The 19,459-nt window shown below is 45.9% G+C and overlaps 1 protein-coding gene across 2 annotated transcripts; it reads right to left on the bottom strand.

Annotated features, from left to right (window-relative positions):
• Positions 1 to 450: 450 nt before the first annotated feature.
• On the bottom strand, positions 451 to 9,023 carry TYMS (thymidylate synthetase). 2 transcript variants are annotated; one of them, XM_083187549.1, is made up of 8 exons: positions 8,818 to 9,023; positions 8,575 to 8,737; positions 7,508 to 7,581; positions 7,086 to 7,260; positions 6,853 to 6,954; positions 6,174 to 6,349; positions 5,751 to 5,822; positions 451 to 736 (listed from the first exon to the last, which is right to left on the bottom strand). In XM_083187549.1, exons 1-8 carry the CDS (start codon positions 8,860 to 8,862, stop codon positions 599 to 601), a joined length of 945 nt encoding a protein of 314 aa, XP_083043675.1. In that variant the 5' UTR covers positions 8,863 to 9,023; the 3' UTR covers positions 451 to 598. The 2 variants fall into 2 exon arrangements, with proteins under 2 accessions (XP_083043675.1, XP_083043676.1); XM_083187550.1 differs by having other exon boundaries at positions 8,575 to 8,734; positions 8,818 to 9,020.
• Between the last annotated feature and the right edge of the window lie 10,436 nt (positions 9,024 to 19,459).

Here is a 19,459-nt window from a genome sequence, read left to right as displayed (position 1 = left end):
GGAGCCGTGCCGCACACAGTAGTTTATCATGGAGGGGATGGCCACAGCCTGGCAGCCGTCCCTTCCAGTGGCGGGATCCGGCTGCAGCCGTGCCGTGGCCGTCCCGTGTGAATGGACACAATAGTGTCCATTCACAACTAATGTGTGCGGCACGGCCCCCTGGCCGTGCGGGATTTCACCGTCCGGCAGGAGCCGGAGTGTGTGAAACCGGAGTGTGTGAAACCGGCCTATGTCAATTTCCAGGTGTGAGGCAGATAAAGTTCAATGTAAAAGGTGGGGCCTGGGTTATAAAGAGCTCATTGGTAGATCAGAAAACACTGTGTGATGACTGTCCACTTGTAATGATTCCAACTTCCTATGCAGGGCAGACACCAGTGCCTTTAAGAAAAGCAATGACCTGGCAATAACCAGAGTCTAATGTGCAGTATAGATTAAGAGCAGTTACCACTATTTAATATATGTATATTCACACTGAATGCATTTTATTAACATGATCATCAAACTAGATATACACAAGCTTAAAATTTAGATTTACATGTAACACTAAACAACATTTTTAAAATTTACATTGAATTCTGAAAAAATACAGTTTTATATATTACACAGCCATTTCCATTTTTATAGTCGGGTGAGGGTTGTAGCCTTCAAGTTCAAAGTCCTCAGCTTTGAAATCATTAATGTCTTCCACTGTCCGTAAGATTTTCAGTCTTGGGAATGGTCTGGGTTTTCTTTGTAGCTAGAAAAAGTTAAAGAATATTAACATTTATCTATACATATAAAACATTCTAATGCATTTCACATCCACTAAATCCTCCATGACAGTCATTTTAGCTTGCTTCCCTTTTCTATTGGGCAGAGACAGGTAGGGAGAAAGACAAGCTAAACGCGCTCCCCTGATCCATGCAGCTCCTCTTCTTTCCTCATGTCTGAGGGACTTTCCATGCAGTCTCATAATTATGTAAATTCTAACCATCTGGGCTGCGAGTTTAGAGGAAAAGGAATTATAATAAATAATTTGCTGTTTTCCCCTCTATACCTTCATGCCAGTAACAAGCAATAAAATATGTATCACAGCCCAATTCAGCTAGCTTCGGGTACCCCACATGCTAATTACCTTGGAAAAGATTTCTCTATTTTGTAGCCCTGAAGCTGAGAGGAAAAATCTTTTGTTAAAATGCAGAGTCTGCACTCTTATGAGCAGAGAAACCCATTGATTTTACTTTACTTGGCATCATTGGTTGAGCACATTAACCCATGTGTGTAAAAGGTAGTAATACTTTTTCCCGCCGTGGTGCATTTGGCCAGGCTGTTTTTACAGACCAATAGCAAGCTATTACTACTTACACACTCAAAGATTCAAGTGACAACCATCTGCAACTAACATACTATAGATGTTCACTGTATCTAGGTATGGAGTACAGGTTGAGCATCCCTTATCCAAATTATTCTGAAAACCACACATTCCACAAAGTGAAAAAAAAAAAAAATGTTGTTTTGCTAAAAGCACTACTGGAGACATATTATGTAACTGGCATTAAATATGTGCAAGAAAATGATTGCTAGGCATTTGCAGTATCTGAGATTGTACATGTTTTGAAGCCTTGTTTTATGCACAAATAAAATGTGTGTATTTCATGTGTTTGTACAATATAAATGCATACCTCAAGATACATCATTGAAATACAATATTCTGAAATACAAAATAATCCAAAATTTTGGATAAGGTATTTATTATTTATGCAGCACATTGAAATATGTGTACTTGTATTAACCTGTTTTAGTACAAATTATATTTCAACAATACACATGGGGGGGTTATTCTAGTTCACTCACAAAGACACAATCACTCGCTAATGGACAACACCATATGCACTGCAGGTGGGGTGGATGTAACATTTGTAGAAAGAATTAGATTTGGGTCGGGTTTGTACTTCAAACTGATATCTATATTACAGTGTAAAAATAAAATAGCCAGTATTTACCCTGCACAGAAACAATAAAACACCCAAATCTGACTCTCCCTGCACATGTTAAATCAGCCCCACCTGCAGTGCACATGGTTTTGTCCATTAGAGAGTGATTGTGCCTTTGCGAGTGAACTAGAATATCCCCTAAGGTTTGTTCCTATACACATTTTTGGACTCAGTGTTCCTTTTTTTTTTCGTTTCCAGCTTTTGTGCTTGTATGATTATTTATAATAGAAGCTTTGCCCTCATCATATATACCACAAACACTTCAAGCTATATTCTTTATAATCTATTTTTGTTATCACATCTCATGCACTAAAGTGTTAGCATATTTAAGTCCCTAGATGTTTAATAGTGGTAAGGCTTACCTTTGCAAGCCTACATACATGGTATGCCTTGATTTAAAGTGCTATACTTAATATGGAAGTAACACTTAAAATCTTTTCATCTGAGCAACCACTTAGATAGTGTCAGTAGAGCGGCAAGAAACGGAGCTTTGTTTTTAAAATCATTCCGATGATCTTTATACTCTAGTGAATAAGAATAGCCACACAAGACTGCAATAGGCTAGGTACTAGTAGGTGTCCAACCCCATCTTCATAACCACTCAAATACTTTAACTGGCAAAGTAAATATTGTCATTTAGACAAAAAGGTGGTTATATATGGAAAGACTGCAGGCACAACATTGTAAAAAGTGTGGACCTGCCAGACAAACCATAGGGAACAAATCCAGAGGATTTCCGGAAAAAGTTGTAGTATATTACTGTAGAGCTCATGGCTACAAATATATTATACTGTATACAGAGATGTGTCTGCAAACATCTATACTCTCACACATCCAGTCATTTTACACAACACATGAGTGTAATGTGACTTTGTAGCAACAAGCGCATCTTAATTGGCAAAATGGTGCAAATAGAATGCAGCATTAAAATGATATGCAGCATGTCACACAATGTTGTACAAAGTGACTATGTACTTATTTAGGGCCTAGAATGAGAATCCTGTTATATAGCCCAAACAGAACAGAAGACAAGGATCTAGCAGGGTAAATATACTCAATTACTGTAAATATGGGAGGTGTTTGTGTCTTTATTGGGGAAGCCACATTGTTAAATAAAAAGGAAATCTGGGAACTTTCAGAAAGAAATGGGAGTAAGATTATTACATATACACACGCACACGCGCACACACACACACACACACACACACACACACACACCTTGTCAATGAAAATTCAGCGTGTACAGCTGGCGTTGTTGTTTTTTACAATATAGCCATTAAATTACTCCAAGAGCGATAGAGAAATGCAGTCATTTTAACGGATCCGATATGATTTCCCGGCGGTCGGAATCCCGACACTGGAATCCCGACCGCCGAAATCCCGACAAGGGGGGGACATGGATCGCCCCCCCTTGCGGGCTCGCTGCGCTCGCCACGCAGCGGGCCTGGTGCCTCGCTACGCTCGGCACGCTATTTTATTCTCCCTCTATGGGTGTCGTGGACACCCACGGAGGGAGAAAGTTTCGGGATTTCAGCGGTCGGGATTCCAGTGTCGGGATTCCGACCGCCGGGAAATTAACCGCATCCCATTTTAACACCTCCCCTGGAACTGACCCAAAATGCAGTAGGTTTACTATAACACAAAGTGGAACTGGTGTTTGTTCCTTTGCTCAGACCAAGGTCATATATAGAGTAATGATAGAAGAGATTGATACTTATTTTGTTGCATTGCAGAAAGGTGAGAACAAGACCATAGCTAGCGCCGGATGGTGCGGACATTTAGGAATAGCCAGCATCGGTTAATGATACTACCTACCACAAAGGGACTCTCTTCTATAAGAAGAATTTTCGGTACTTATGTAGTATCTGGGCGCCCGATTTTGTGATTGTATGCCTTAAGGTAAGGCATAAATCGCATCTGATATCACATGCGATTCGATTTTGCATAGGATTCAATGTTAACAAGGTCCTGTTCATTTCCCCACTATTCAAGTGGGCATAGAGTTGATTTTATATAGCGTGGCGAGCCCACTTGGATAGTAGAGAAATGAACAGGACTATGTTAACATTGGATCCTATGGAAAATCGCATCATATCGCATACGATTTGATTTTCCGACCCGATTTTAAAATCAGGCGCCCAGATACTACATAAGTACCGAATTTTCAAAATAATGTATGGAGACACTTAGGGCGGTATTCACTGCCGTTGGTGATGGCTTGTTTTCAGAGATCCTCACTGAATAACAGTGAGGATCGCTGAAAACAAGCCATCCTCACAGCTTAACCCCTCACCGTCTTCTCACTGCATTCTATGTTCCTAGACGTCAGAGAATTCCAAGGAAAGAGAGGAGCCATTTTGACGGCCGCACTTGCCGTTTCCACCTTGCCAAAAAGAACCAGCGATAATGTCCCCGCTAGGCTGTTTTAGCGGGGTGCTGCGCCCTGCCCGATTTTTCAAGGGCAAATTGCGCCCTGCCCCTCTGGCAGCGCCCCGCTAAAACAGCCTGCCTCCTCCTCTTATCGGGGAAGCCCGGCGCCGCAGTATATAGCGGTGCCCGGCGCTTCCCCGGCAGCGGAGAGCCTACGGTGCGTCCGGGCCTGCACCCTTCATTGACGATGCTGGCCGGGCCCGCCCCTTTTCCTGGCGACGGCAGCTGGGCCCGCCCCTTTTCGGCACGACGTGGCCCGGGCCCGCCCCTTTTCGTCACGACGCGGCCCGGGCCCGCCCCTTTTGTGACATAGGCGGCACGGGACCGCCCAGAACAGTGACGACGGCGGGCACGGTCCGCCCCCTTGACGATGCCCCCTGTGCAGCAGCGCCCTGCCTGCCCCGGTTCCTAGAAGGAACACTAAGCGAAGTGGAAACCGCGGGTGAAGAGGAAGGGGGGGGGGGGGTCAGTTGGATAGTGACCCGCAAGCTATCGGCACTGCTCAGTCATAGCCCGCCATTTGGCATTGAATATACCCCTTAGTCCTGGTAGACTCATTCTTTATTTTCAGTTAATGTTCATAGGCACACACAATTTTCATACAGGTAACAAAGCATCACAAGATCATGAGACATGTTTGTCCCAATAGGGTTAGGTGTTATATGGACACAGAAATATGCATGGATTTGCTGGGTTTTATTTTTTTTACATTTCAGAATTAAATTCCCTGACCTGCGGGGCTGTGGATTATTATGCTTAACCTAAAAATAGGTGAGAAAATGGCAGGTTTCTGGTGAAAGATAGAGCTACCATTTGTGGACTACATGTAAAACCAGACAGCTTTATTTTTACACTTCAATTCAGACTGCAGTTTAAACACACACCACTCAAATGTAAATATCGTTGCATTTCAGATCTGCCCCACCTGCAGTGCAGCATGGTTTTGCCCAATTGCGGTAAATAGTAATATAATAGGATACTCCCTTAAGCCCCGTACACACGGGGGAGATATATTGCTCAGCCATATATTGCTAGCAATATATGGCTGAACAATATATTGTTCAGTGTCTCCTTTTCATCAGCGACCAGAGATGGTCGCTGATGAAAGGGAACCTCTGCCAAGCTCCTGCAACCAGCGATTAGAATGGGGCTGAAAACGGGAGCAAGCACCCGGCGATTTATTGCCGGGGCACACTCCCATCACTGGCAATATGGTCGCCAGCGACCATATTTCCAGTGATTTCCGCCCCTATCGCCCCCGTGTGTACACAGCTTAACATGTACAATGCAGCTGGGAAGAGGCCTTGTTCAAGTTATCATTTTAGTTACAGAAAGAGGACAACTTACTTGAATTTGTAATGGTTCAACATGATTCAGGTATACATGAGCATCCCCCAATGTATGGATAAAGTCACCAGGCTGAATTTATATTATAAAAAAAAAAAAAAGTATACAGGTTATTGTAGAGATTTAGCTCTTAGAAATGCGGTATTGGCACAGTGGAGAAAAACACATTTGGAGAAAATGAGACATCACTTCACACAACTAAAAATATACATGTTAAGAGGGATATTTATTTACTAACTGGTTTTTAGAAGTTGAGATATTGCCAATAGAGGCCAATGACATTTTAGAAGAGAAGCTAAAATCTGCACCTTAGTAAATACACCACTAAAAGTCTGCATGCGTAATGTGTTTATCCACTATTTCCTAGTTCATAAAATCTAATGAAGATTTCATTAAAAATGTGAAAAACAAACTTCATAATACCTTCAATCCTGTGACATGCGCAATCATATAAGTTAGTAGTGCATAACTGGCAATATTGAATGGTACACCAAGGCCCATGTCTCCGGATCGCTGGTACAGTTGGCATGACAGCTCATTGTTTATGACATAGAACTGGCAGAGGGCGTGACAAGGGGGCAAAGCCATCTGAGGAACATCTGCAGAGGGAACATAAACCACATTAGGACGATATGGCTGCATATTACTGTAATGAATTACCAGTTAATTACATATTTTGTACATGACACGGCCTGCTAGATTATGCAATAACTGAAAGCATGTGAAGACCTGCACCCTTACAGAAATAAATGACTACTTCATAATCATTTAAAATCCAAAAGCCAGTAACCCAGCAAGGACACTAAGGGGGATATTCAATCTCTCGCAGCCATCTCCCAACGGTGGGGGGGGGAGGTGCACCAGAGGTTCCAGGCATCTACTTCCCTGCTGTAAGCCATAATAGTTGGTAAGCAAAATGAAATAACTAAATAGCATTAAGAAGGTTTAATATAAATCAGTTGTGAAAGCACACAGAAGAAAGCCTCAGAAGCCTGGTATAAAAGAGTTTCCATGTACCATTGACTTTAGAAATGGAAATTCATAATATCCAACCACGGTGATAGATTTGACCTTTAGAAATGAATAGATACAGTATATCTACCTTTGGGGTTCCAGCTGCACATGATGATCCTCCTGTCATCAGGATTATTTCTGATTGTATCAATTACTTTCTGCAGCTGGTCAACTCCCTGACCTGTGTAATCTAGAAGAGACAGAATGAACATTATAGATTAAACCTCACACCAATTAGAAATGAACGTTAATGCAGAGAAACATGAAACCAAACAAAAGGAAACCTACTCTTCAGATTTTTATTGGGAGTTATACATTTACCTGAATGAAAGTCTTTGTATTCTGCGCCAAAATGCCTCCACTGAAAGCCATACACCGGTCCAAGGTCTCCCTCCTCCCGAGCAGAGAATCCCTGTTTATCCAAAAATTCCCTGGAGCCATTTGCATCCCAAATTTTTACGCCTTTTGCAGAAAGCTCATTTGCATTTGTAGAACCCTTTAAAAAGCAAAGTACAGAAATGAAAGAGAATGAAACTAACAATGAATTAGATTCTTGTCATCCCCAAAAGCAATCAAAGCCCCACATATTAAGATGTCGATGCATTGTCACGTTATACAAATTATATATCATTAAACTGATTTAGGAACTAATTAAGTCACTTGTACCCAAGCAGGGATACCCATAGAACTACTGGGGTGCCTCGAGTAGCGTGTTTGGGAACTACTGCATTACAATAGCATACCTTGATAAACCATAGAAGCTCCTCAAGGACTCCTTTCCAGAACACACGTTTTGTTGTCAGCAAAGGGAATTGATCTGAGGGGGAAAGAAAAGTGTAAATCAGAGTGCTATATACTTTTTTAGCAATAACAATACTCTGCTTTACAGTAGACACTTCATAAATTTACACCGTGTACATGTAGTAGGAAGATTTTGTACATGATGTTTATGGCTGTGACAGCCCAGAGACCCGACTAAAGCAGCATCTAGAACATCAAGTCCAACATACACAGTTCAGTTTGAGCTCTGAGAGCTTTTTGCTAGTTTGAAAATTAAATCCTGCTAAGCCATGCTTCAGGCTCGGCACACTATTATATTCTCCCTCCATGCTGTAGTGGATAATAGGGTAGGTCGGCACAAAATATTGTAAAAAAAGAAAAAAAATTCATATTGACCTTTTGACCCTGTCAATCTAGAGTGAGTCTAGATACAGATTTTTCAAACCCCACCTGTAACTTCAATGTAATAGCTGCAGCTGAATTAGCCCCTATGGTCCATCCCCCATGGATTGCGCATGCTCTGGCCAAAAGCTGTGTATGCGCAATATAACTCCTTGGCCAGAAGACTTCTCTACATCAGAAGAGGTGCACCAGCAGGTAAGTATGCACATATACCAGGGGCCAAAACATTGCAAGAGAATAGCAACAGTATTTATCAGAATCTAATTTGGATACAGCTTACATTCCATCCAGTGTCACTACTAAATCCTTCACAGGACCCCCTTCCACCCCTTACTTTGGTGAGACACCTCCCCATGAGATATTTGCTTCCTCAGAGTCACAGGTGACTGTGATGATAAATGAGGAGAGGATCCCAGGAACAGAGCCTGGTGTAGGGAGTCATGATGGGGACTGCACTATGTGACACTGACAGTGGTTCCTCCTCTACCTCTGAGGCGAAGGATTTGCAGCCTGGAGCTTGACTACAATAATTCCCAGCACAGGGTCTGTGAGCAGCAGGACATGAATGATTCCTGCACAGAAGCGGGGTAAGGAAGACGTTTCCCTCATGGGATACCGGGGTTCTTACCTCGCAGGCTGTACCGAGCTTGCATGCCGAACACAGAGACGGTCCCGGTACCGGTCCGGTCCTCCTTGCGGTACCCGCGCTGCATGATGTGTCGGATCTGATCCAAGTACTGCAGCTCGTCATGCGGGGGCTCATCCCGCGGCGCATCTCCCGCCACCACCTGCTGACAGCAACAGCCGATGAGTCAGTGTGCGCGGGAGACCCCAATATTCCGCATACCCCCATCTTCTGTGTCCCACCTACCTGCGTGCAGCTGCCAAGCAGCGGCGTCTCCGTTACAACAGGCATGGTGGGCTGTCTGAGATGGACGATTGATAAAGATTACACGGGTATGTATCACACAGCGCCAGGTCCTGCAGCCGATACTACGGGCGCGGGCGGCAATCCCATTCCCTTCCAATCTGGCGCCCAAATTCACTGGGCTTCAGCCCATTGGTTGGCGGCGAATATGGGATGGCCATCGTTACCATTGCTATCGATTGCTACCATCGATAGCAATAGTGCAATTGGCCATCAATAATGTTAAATGACCATCGATAGTTTTACCTATCGATGGTCATCGGTTTTTTTACTGATTGGCCTGTGGGCCAATCAAAATACGGGGGCGGGTGTCGGGCGGCGGAGCTTGCTCCCGGAACTTGGAACAAAAGACAAACGCAATCATCGGTTTTGCTGTGCCATCGATGGATGGAATCATCTTGTTCTCCCCATCGATGGCCAAAGTATTTGACATCGGCCATAAACTATCGATGATTTCGAATCATCGATGGCGGATGGCCATCCTGTTCCCGTAGTTTCTGTTACACATTCTGCAGGACAGGAAGCGTCTCTAAAGCCATATAATAGTTTTGTGCTGTGCATGTAGGGGCTGACTGGCAACTTTCAGCCTGGGGACTCAGAGTGATAGAGACTGTAGGAAGAAGGAGGGTATATGGTCGTATTATCGACACCGTTGGGTCGACAGGCAACAAGGTCGACAGTGTTCTAGGTCGACATGGATGAAGGTCGACAGGTGTCTAGTTCAACATGGTTTTAGGTCGACATGGGTTTAGGTCGTGAGGTCGACATGGGTTTTTTCACTGTTTTTTGAGCCGACATGTGGCGACAGGCGGTATTTCATGCCCTACCATCCACTAGGGCAGTGGTTCCCAAACTGTGTGCCGTGGCACCCTGGGGTGCCTTGGGAGACTTGCAGGGGTGCCCTGGGTTGGAGGTCCAGGACCAATTCAAGTTTTTTATGTCCATTATAATAGTCACAATTTATTTAACTTAATATTTGTTTCTGATTTTTTCAATGAGAAACCTTTAGCCTACGGGTGCCGTGAAAACATTTCTGATGCTTTGGGGTGACGTGATTCAAAAACTTTGGGAACCCCTGCACTAGGGTGTGGTGTGAGAATAAAATAGTGTGCCCGAAGCATCGCGAGCGAAGCGAGGGGCTGCGGTTGACTTCCAACTGTGTCCATGTCAACTGTGTCGACATTCGGGTCAAGAAACAGTGAAAAAACCCATGTCAACCTAGTCCCATGTCGACCTAGTCCCATGTCGACCTAGACACCTGTCGACCTTCACCCATGTCGACCTAGAACCCTGTCGACCTTGCTGCCTGTCGACCTACTGACTGTCGACCTAAGTCTGGTCAACAATACGATCCACACCCAAAAGGAGACAGAGAAAGACACCAGCAGAGGAAAGTGAGCTAATGAGAGAGACAGCAGGGAAATGGAATTAGAGGCACATTTATCAATCTATATTTACAGCTTAAAATGCAAATTTTGTGACACCCCCCCCCCCCCCCCCCCCCATTCCTGCTTTTAGCCACATCCCCCATAGGTTTCTGTGGTAGATGTGACACTGCCTGATTTACGAATCCTTGGAAATTGTTCCTTGCAGCTTTCATTCCCCACAGTTATGGGCCACACATTGCGTAGCTATGCTGCAGAAGGTTCCTGCAGAACCCTCTCTGGCAATGGCCAATGGGCATTTGTGGTCAGTGGGACTGTGCATGTACAGTAGTCACAGTAGCACCTGGAGCACATTACAAGGATGAACATCCGGCCAATAGAATTACATACTGCAATGTGATACCGGGTGCTAATACCATGCCCAGATCGCACTGCATATGCAATTTGTCGATAAATGGGCCCCATAGCCAGAGAGAACAAAGGGGACAGGAAGATAGTGAGAGGTTGCAGTGGAGAGGGAGATTGTGAGAGAGCCGGCAGGGGGCAGGGAGAAAGTGAGAGACAGATCAAAGGGACAGGGAGACTGTGAAAGAGACAGCAGTAGGAATAGTAAGAGATAATGCAGTGGATATAGCAGCAGATAGCAAGAGAGATAGCGAGAGACCGCAGGTGAGACAGCGAGAGGAACTGCAGGGTAGAGGGAGATAGAGAAACAGTGAGAGACTGCAGGTGAGATATGTGAGAGACCAGAGGAAGATAGTGAGAGTGGCCACAAAGTAGATATGGCGGATGCACTAAGCCGAAAATGCTGTAAAACCCCCTTTTTACCGAATTTTCATATGTACTGAAACCCGGCCGCCGCATCACCGCTATGGGCTTCTATCACCACCCGCCGCAGCTTCCCTCCCCGTCCTCCGTGCTGCTCCTCCTCCCTCAGCAGCATGTCACAGCCATTAGGGGATGTCCTTCCAGCTGCAGGGGGGAGGAGGAGATGCCGGGGACGCCGCATAGCCAAGGAGGTGACGGAGACCCCCACACACACCACATCAGGTATCGCGGGAGGCCTCCATCACCGCACCACGATGCTACCTGCATATGTTAGTACATATGCACTAGCATCGCGGCCGGGGTGATCCCGACTGGCCGGACCCAGACAGCATGGTGAGCGCAACAAAGCCCCTTGCGGGCTCTCTGCGCTTGCCATGCTGTGGGCACGGTGGCTCGCTACGCTCGCCACCTATTCTATTCTCCCTCTATGGGGGTCGTGGACCTCCATGAGGGAGAATAGCCAGTGGGCGTCGAGCACCCGTGTGTTGGGGTTTTGACTGTCGGGATCCCGACGTGGGGTAAATGTCTGTGGGGACCCCATCCGGCACCCAGTTGGGGATAGAAAGAGATAACGCAACTGAGATAGCGAGAGAGATTGCAGGGCAGAGAGTGAGAGAAACCCTAGGAGAGATATAGAGACTGCAGTGGTGAGGGAGAGAGAGGGAGAAAGACTGCAGGGAGTACCTCTATGTTGTTCCCTACAGCTGTTTTCAGGTGCAGCTTTCTCCATCCTGTGCGGTACCAGGGGGAAGCAGGGACTAGGGATGGCCTTCGTTGCCATCCCTGGTCATCCATCGTATTTGATTGAATGGCCTGTGGGCCAATCAAAACACAGGGGGGGGGGGGCTTCACAGGTGTCGGGGGCGGAGCTATGCTCTGTGTCCCGGCACTTAAAAAAAAAAAAAAAACATCGTTTTGCTATTCCATCGATGGAGGGAAACCATCTGGTTCTCCCCCATCGATGGCAAAAGTATTCAACATTGGCTATGTACCATCGATGATTTGGAATTATCAATGGTCAATGGCCATCCCTAGCAGGGACCAGAGAGATTGAGTAGAAGTAGATTGGTTGTCAGCGGCAGCTCTTACCTCAGTGGAGGAGGAGGGGGGGGGGGCTGCCACCATGTTTTTTCAGCTGTCCTGCTCAGTGTGTGCGCCTGTGTATACATATATACACCAGCCACAACCATATAGTGCAGGGGAGAAACTGCTATAAACTTACATCTTAGAATAATACTGTATATGTGCTGGCTAGTTATGCTAGCCACACATCAGACCAACTTTTCTCCAACCATCCAACTAGTAGGTTGGTTGGACTGAAAATCTGGTACTGTATGGGGGCAAATGGCAATAAGAGTCCTACACGATTAAATACTGTTTTTGAGGCAGTGGAAATGCCTCAGAAACGGTATTTAGTTTAAAAAAAAAATCGGCGTGGGGTCCCCCACACTGCCATAACCAGCACTAGGCTGAAGAGCCGGGGCTGGCATTAAAAAATCAGGAAACCCGACAAATAGGGCTTCGCTGATTTTTTAAAACCAGCCCCAGGCTCAAGGGCAGGGGCTGGTTCCCAAAATACGGGGGACAAAATGAGTAGGGGTCCCCCGTATTTTAAGAACCAGCCCCAGGCACAACCAGCCAGCAGGGTAATGCCACAGCCGGGGGACACAGATGCAGAGGAAGAAGGATCTCTGCGTCTCTAGTGTACAGCGGAGCGGGTACCACTGCAGCCGGGAGCAGCGCGACTTCAACAGAAGATGCCGGGGTGGTTGCCACAGGAGCAGGTGAGTAGGATTTCCTTCCCCAGATACCCCTTTGGATTACTACAGATCCAGAACCCCGGACTCTTCAGCCCTGGAGCCCCGGACCCGGACAAGCCCCGGAACCAAGCCACCGGACCGGACCCTGGGACCTACCTACGGGATGAAGATAGGTAAGTATCAGTGTGTTTGTGTAATGTATGTATTAAACTTTTATTTTTATAATGTGTCAGTGTGTATTTATTTATCTATTTTTTTTACTGTGAAACTACAAGACCCAGCGGGCCCTTTAATGCCCCGCAGGCTGGGACTTGTGGTTCTCCAAGTCCCAGCTTGTGGGGGAGGCTTGCTGGGACTCATAGTTCCACAGTTTAAAACAATAGGTTTTTCATCTATTTTTTTTACACAATGATCAGCCCGGTGGCCACCGCACAGGGCCACCGGGGACAGCACCAGGCTTCAGCCTGGTCAGGTAAGTCCTGGAGGGGGGGGGACCCCTTTATTGGGGGGGTCCCCACTCCCCACGGGCCCCTGGCCAGGCTGACCGGTCAGAGGGCTGAGGGGTAGATTTATTAAGCTCAGTGAAGTGATAAACTGTCTGGTTTTTATCACCGGCCAATCAGCTCCTACCTGTCATATTTCAAACCAAGCCTGTAACTTCACAGGTAGGAACTGATTGGCCGGTGATAAAAAACAGACTGTTTATCACTTCACTGAGCTTAATAAATCTACCCGTGAATGCTTTGGCCGGGGGGACTTGTATAAAAAGTCTCCCACCGGCTGTGGCATTACCCTGCTGGCTGGTTGTGCCTGGGGCTGGTTCTTAAAATACGGGGGACCCCTACTCATTTTGTCCCCCGTATTTTTGGAACCAGCCCCGGACCTGGAGCCTGGGGATGGTTGTTAAAAATCAGGGAACCCCTATTTGTCGGGTTCCCTGATTTTTAATCACCGGCCCCGGCTTTCAGCCTGGTGTTGGTTACAGCTGTGGGGGGGACTCCACGCTGTTTTTTTTTTAAAATCCCCCCCCCTCATATTTTTTATGGGTTAAACGGGTTTTTAAATGGCAGAGTGAATGTGCCAAAAACGTATTTTTTACCGTTTAAAAGCTGCAGTGGGAAAGGGCCTTTATGGCTCTTGCCGTTTAAAAACCTGTTTAAAAAAAACGGGTAATGACCCGTTTCAGCAGTGGGAAAGCAGCATTACAGTACCGTGTCTGAGTTTTTGTCCTTTTCCAGATTTTGGGAGTAAATTTCTGAAGTAAATATTACATTTGCTCCCATCCAGTACCATATTGGATGATTGGAGGAAAGTTGGCCTGATGTGTGGCCAGCATAAGCCCGTCCATTGAAACTAGCCAAAGGAGCGTGTGAATGCCAGCCGCTGCAGCCACCGCTGATACACTCACACATATACATACATCTGTCATTCAGTAAGTAAGGGAAATGCCCCTATACACTACTAAGATTTGGGCCGAATTCACCCAATCCCGATGTATCAGGCCAAGAAATTGCAGGTGCTTTTTAGCACCCATGATTGTGTCTGATCCGTAGGTGTGTGCCAGTGGTAAAGCACTGCTAGCACACACCTATGTGCAGGGGCAGGCAGCGGCGGGGTCTGGGCAGTGGCGGGGAGCTGGTAGCTATAGGTGCCAGGTGGCGGGGTGGGAAGCGGCAGCGGCAAAAGACTGTCCAGCCGCTGATTGGCTAAGAGAATTCTCTCAACCAATAACCGGCCGGCCAGTCTTTTGAAGGTTTCCTATCAAATTCAGCTGTGGCTTCCTGTCCCAGCATCTGCCGCTACCAGCTCCCCGCCCCGCAAATCACCGCTGCCATCTCTCCTGCAGCTCCCCATGCAATTTATTGCATGTAAAAATGGCACATCAAGTGCCAAATCATTAGTGAGCCCTTCCACTAGTAAGTATCCCTAAACTTATAGTCCCTTCTTTCTTTCTGTATCACCCATAGCTATACCCTTGAAGAAGTTGTTTTTGATTAAAAGATTTGGGGTTGTTCAAAAGACTATTCTCGTGAATGGATTCTATGTTTCATTTCAAATATATACAAGCTATGGACACATGAAGAGTAATTTTATCACATTTTTCGCACTCTGTTAATATTTTTGGGGGATTATTTCTTGTGTCACTCACTAACAGAAGAGACAAATTGGAGGCGCTGCTTGCTTGCTAGAATATATATATATAGGGCTGTAGGTGTGGGGCTGAAGACGGGATTAAACCCCCGAAACGTTCCCCTATCATCCATTACAATTTTTATTGCATAAGAAACGTCTCCTGAGTGCCGTTATTTCCCTGCGGGGACTGGACCAGTATATATATATAGGTACTCTTTACCTAGAACGGCGCCAGCGATTGAAATCGCGGTCGTCGTGGGTAAAAATCGCGGTCATCGCGGTAATCGCGGGCATCGCGGGTAAATCGGGATGGCCGCGATGCCCGCGATGGCCGCGATTACCGCGATTTTCCCATAGGGAACAATGTTAAAAAGCCTGATTGACCGCGATTTTACACTTAAATGCCTCAATGGACCCGATTTGGGCATAGAAATCAATGTAAAATGGGCCACACAGCCCAAATAGGGCCAATTAACCATTAAATGTCCCCCCCAATTTTTAACGCCACCCCACGATCCACGCCAACCCGAAGCGTGGCGAGCGCAGCGAGCCCGCGAGGGGCGGCGGTACGCGTCCTCCGACCTTTTCATGCCCTACTATCCACTAGGGCGTGGTGTGAGAATATAATAGTGTGGCGAGCGCAGCGAGCCACCGAGCCCGAAGCGTGGCGAGCGCAGCGAGCCCCGCGAGGGGACGCGGATACCTTCACAGGTAGACGCGTCCCCTCGCGGGCTTCACAGGTGTCCGCGTCGCCACGGACACCTGTGAAGCCCGCGAGGGGACGCGCATAACTGTGAAGGTATCCGCGTCCCCTCGCGGGGCACGCTGCGCTCGCCACGCTTCGGGCTCGGTGGCTCGCTGCGCTCGCCACACTATTATATTCTCACATCCCTAGTGGATAGTAGGGCATGAAAAGGTCGGAGGACGCGTACCGCCGCCCCTCGCGGGCTCGCTGCGCTCGCCACGCTTCGGGTTGGCGTGGATCGTGGGGTGGCGTTAAAAATTTGGGGGGGCATTTAAGGGTTAATGGGCTCTGTGGCCCATTTAACATTGATTCCTATGGCCAAATCGGGTGGATTGAGCCATTTAACAGTAAAATCGGGTCCATCGCGCCTTTTAACATTGATTCCTATGGGAAATCGTGAGCATCGCGTCGCGGGCATCGCGGGTACATTTATGTGCGGCCGCGACGCGACCGACACAATTTCAAAGTTTAACATTGGTTTCAATGGGAAATCGCGGGCATCGCGTCGGTCGCGTCGCGGACGCACATAAATGTACCCGCGATCAGCACGACGGGCGCCGTTCTAGGTAAAGAGTACCTATATATATATATATATATATATATATATATATATACACACACACACACACGGGGGAAACATCTTTTGTTGATCCCTGTAAATTGAGATGAAATGTTGGCTACTTTGAGGAAGTCGTAATAAATCAGAAGTCCTGAAGAGGGAGACAAATGCTTGGAATCATTGTTAACACTGGTTAATTTTGCTGTTTAACAAGACATCTTTCTTTTGTGCAGAATACATTTTAGGTTTATTTATCAATATGCATAGGTAAATAGATGTACATTTATTTTGTACAAAATATCAAAGAGGTAGGTTAAGAAAATTATTTTTTGTTTGTGTTTCTATACTGACATTCTCCAAATCATAATATAGGTTGACTATGTTTTTAAATGAGTAAGTAAAACAAGACATTGGTTCCCCCAGCTCACTGAATGGTGTTAGTAACCAATCTTGAACACTACATGACAATAGAATTCAGAGATATTGGTTACATATACCTGCGCAGGTGTATGAAATGCCCCCAAGCCACGTCAAGGCTTCTCTGTATATTGGGGGTCCCCAGCGCTATATCTAGGTGCAGGGTGCGGCACCCCAAAAAACTAGCATAAGCTAGAAAGCTCAGTGAGGCACACCACTGAAAAACTGTGTTAATAAATATTAGTGGTAAGAAGCCAAAGCTATGTATAGAGAGAGAGAGAGAGAGAGAGAGAGAAAGAGAAAGAAAAAATTAGATGTAATTAAAATATTAAAGAAATAGTGTTAGTGAGGAAAATAAAAAAATGTTAATAGAATGTAACTGCGTGCTGCACTAGAGCCAGCCAGCCCAACCAGTCCGGGGGCACCGCAACCCACACCACAGTTACCCTAAATTGGGTCTATGATTAATCAGCAAGAAGCCACATGATAATGGCTCCTTACTTGATACAAGAGCTACCTACCTTGGAGCAACCCCAGACTACTCCATGTGGCATATCAGGACCCACATCTCTTCCTAATATGGGCTCCCTTCTGCCTCTCACAACATACATATGGATAGTGGTAGATGCTCAATTAGTTCAGTAATACCACTCAGGTAACCAATATCTCTGAATTCTATTATCATGTAGTGTTCAAGATTGGTTACTAATACCATTCAGTGAGCTGGGGGAACCAATGTCTTGTTTTACTTACTCAGTATTAACCCCTCCCTTGCATGCACCTGAGTGGTATTACTGAACTAATTGAGCATCTACCACTATCCATATGTATGTTGTGAGAGGCAGAAGGGAGCCCATAATAGGAGGAGATGTGGGTCCTGATATGCCACATGAAGTAGTCTGGGGTTGCTCCAAGGTAGGTAGCTCTTACATACCTCCCAACTTTTGATCTGAAGAAATAGGGACACTCGCGCGGCGAAGCCGTGCGAGCGCCCGAAAGGGGGGCGGGGCGTATGCAAATGAGGATGCGGCTTATGCTAATTAGCCGCAACCTCATTTTCATACGAGAATAGACGCTGTGCGCATGCGCACAGCGTCTATTCTACTAGATTGGGGGGTCTCCCAACTGCCACCCCCCACAGCGGGACAATGCCTGCCGCGGGTGGGACAGCGGGACAGGACCCGAAAATCGGGACTGTCCCTCTAAAATCGTGACAGTTGGGAGGTATGCTCTTAGTTTGGATATATCAAGTAAGGAGCAATTATCATGTGTCTTTTTCCTGGTTAATCATAGACCCAATTTAGGGTAACGGTGGTGTGGGGTGCGGTGCCCCTGGGCTGACTGGCTCTAGTGCAGCACGCCCTTACATTCTATTAACATTTTTTTATTTTCCTCACTAAAACTATTTCTTTAATATTTTAATTACATCTCATTTTCTCTCTCTCTCTCTCTCTATAGCTTCGGCTTCTTACCACTAATATTTATTAACACTATAGTTTTTCAGTGGTGTGCCTCACTGGGCTTTCTAGCTTATGCTAGTTTTTTGGGGTGCCGCACCCTGCACCTAGATATAGCGCTAGGGACCCCCAATATACAGAGAAGCCTTGACGTGGCTTGGGGGCATAGCATGCACCTGCGCAGGTATATGTAGCCAATATCTCTGAATTCTATTATCATGTAGTGTTCGAGATTGGTTACTAACACCATTCAGTGAGCTGGAGAACCAATGTCTTGTTTTACTTACTCAGTATTAACCCCTCCCTTGCATGCACCTGAGTGGTATTACTGAACTAATTGAGCATCTACCACTATCCATATGTATGTTTTTAAATGCTCAGGGCCAGGAATATTTTGAATAGGGGATTATTACGGTTTTCGGAATATTTTTTTCCCCCCTACTCCTAATATCCGATGGTGACCGACCATTGAATGATTTTTTGTTTTAGAAATTCTTTATTTCAAGAACATTTTTAACATTACAACATAGAAATAGTAGTTAGAAAGCATGGTATTTCACAGAAACAGGACCAAAAAGTATCACAGCAGCCAAGTAGTATTAGGGAAACATTTTAATGCATATGACATAATCTTCCTAGTTACAACATCATTAGTCTGAGATAAAAAAGAGAGAATCAAGACAGCCATATTCATATGTAAGGTTAGTTCTTTGTGTATGAATAACAATATAGGAAAGTAGAAGAGAAGAAAGTGGAAGCTGAAAAGGGAGTTATCTGGCGGAGGGAGGGGGCCTACTTAAGATACATAAACAATCAGAAGTTTTAGATTGTAACCATAACAACCAGGGTAGGATTAGTGTAAGCCACACTAAAACTCTCATAACTGTAGTCCATTCTGTAATTGCCTACTTTCTGCCAGCCAGTTCAGTAAGGCAGCGGGGCACTGATGGAACAGGGCAGCTGGTTCATCATCCGAGGAGGCATGGCCAGAACGATCATGTCCTCCTGGCCATGCACCCTTATTTTAGGCATTGCACAATGGGGGGGCGGTGCTACAATGACGTGATTCTCGTCATTTGCTCCCAGGAGGGAGGGTAGGCAACCCTGCTGTAGTCCCATGAAGCTGACTCCAGAGTAGAGATGGGTCGTTCGCGAACAAAGCGGTTCTTTTCGACGGATCCCATAAAATAGTGAGTGAGCCGCCGATCCCAAAAAGGTGAACCGTTATTCTTTTACTTTCAGTTTCATTTTTCATTACAATGCATTTGCCTGATCTCAGCACTGCCACCTGTGGCAGCTGA

This window comes from Crinia signifera, chromosome 5 (genome assembly GCF_055691185.1).
Source record: "Crinia signifera chromosome 5, ASM5569118v1, whole genome shotgun sequence".
Lineage (NCBI taxonomy): Eukaryota > Metazoa > Chordata > Amphibia > Anura > Myobatrachidae > Crinia > Crinia signifera.
The sequence above is the reverse complement of the archived record's forward strand: the minus strand, read 5'-3'. Positions and strand labels throughout refer to the sequence as shown.

Bases quoted from the DNA above. Each gene is read 5' to 3' on its own strand.
- TYMS (XM_083187549.1), bottom strand. From the start codon at position 8,862: ATGCCTGTTGTAACGGAGACGCCGCTGCTTGGCAGCTGCACGCAG. The intron at 7,261-7,507 runs GTATGCTATTGT...TGCTTTTTAAAG, and splicing joins AGCTTCTATGGTTTATCAAG to GGTTCTACAAATGCAAATGA. The intron at 6,350-6,852 runs GTAGATATACTG...TTCCCTCTGCAG, and splicing joins GTGCAGCTGGAACCCCAAAG to ATGTTCCTCAGATGGCTTTG.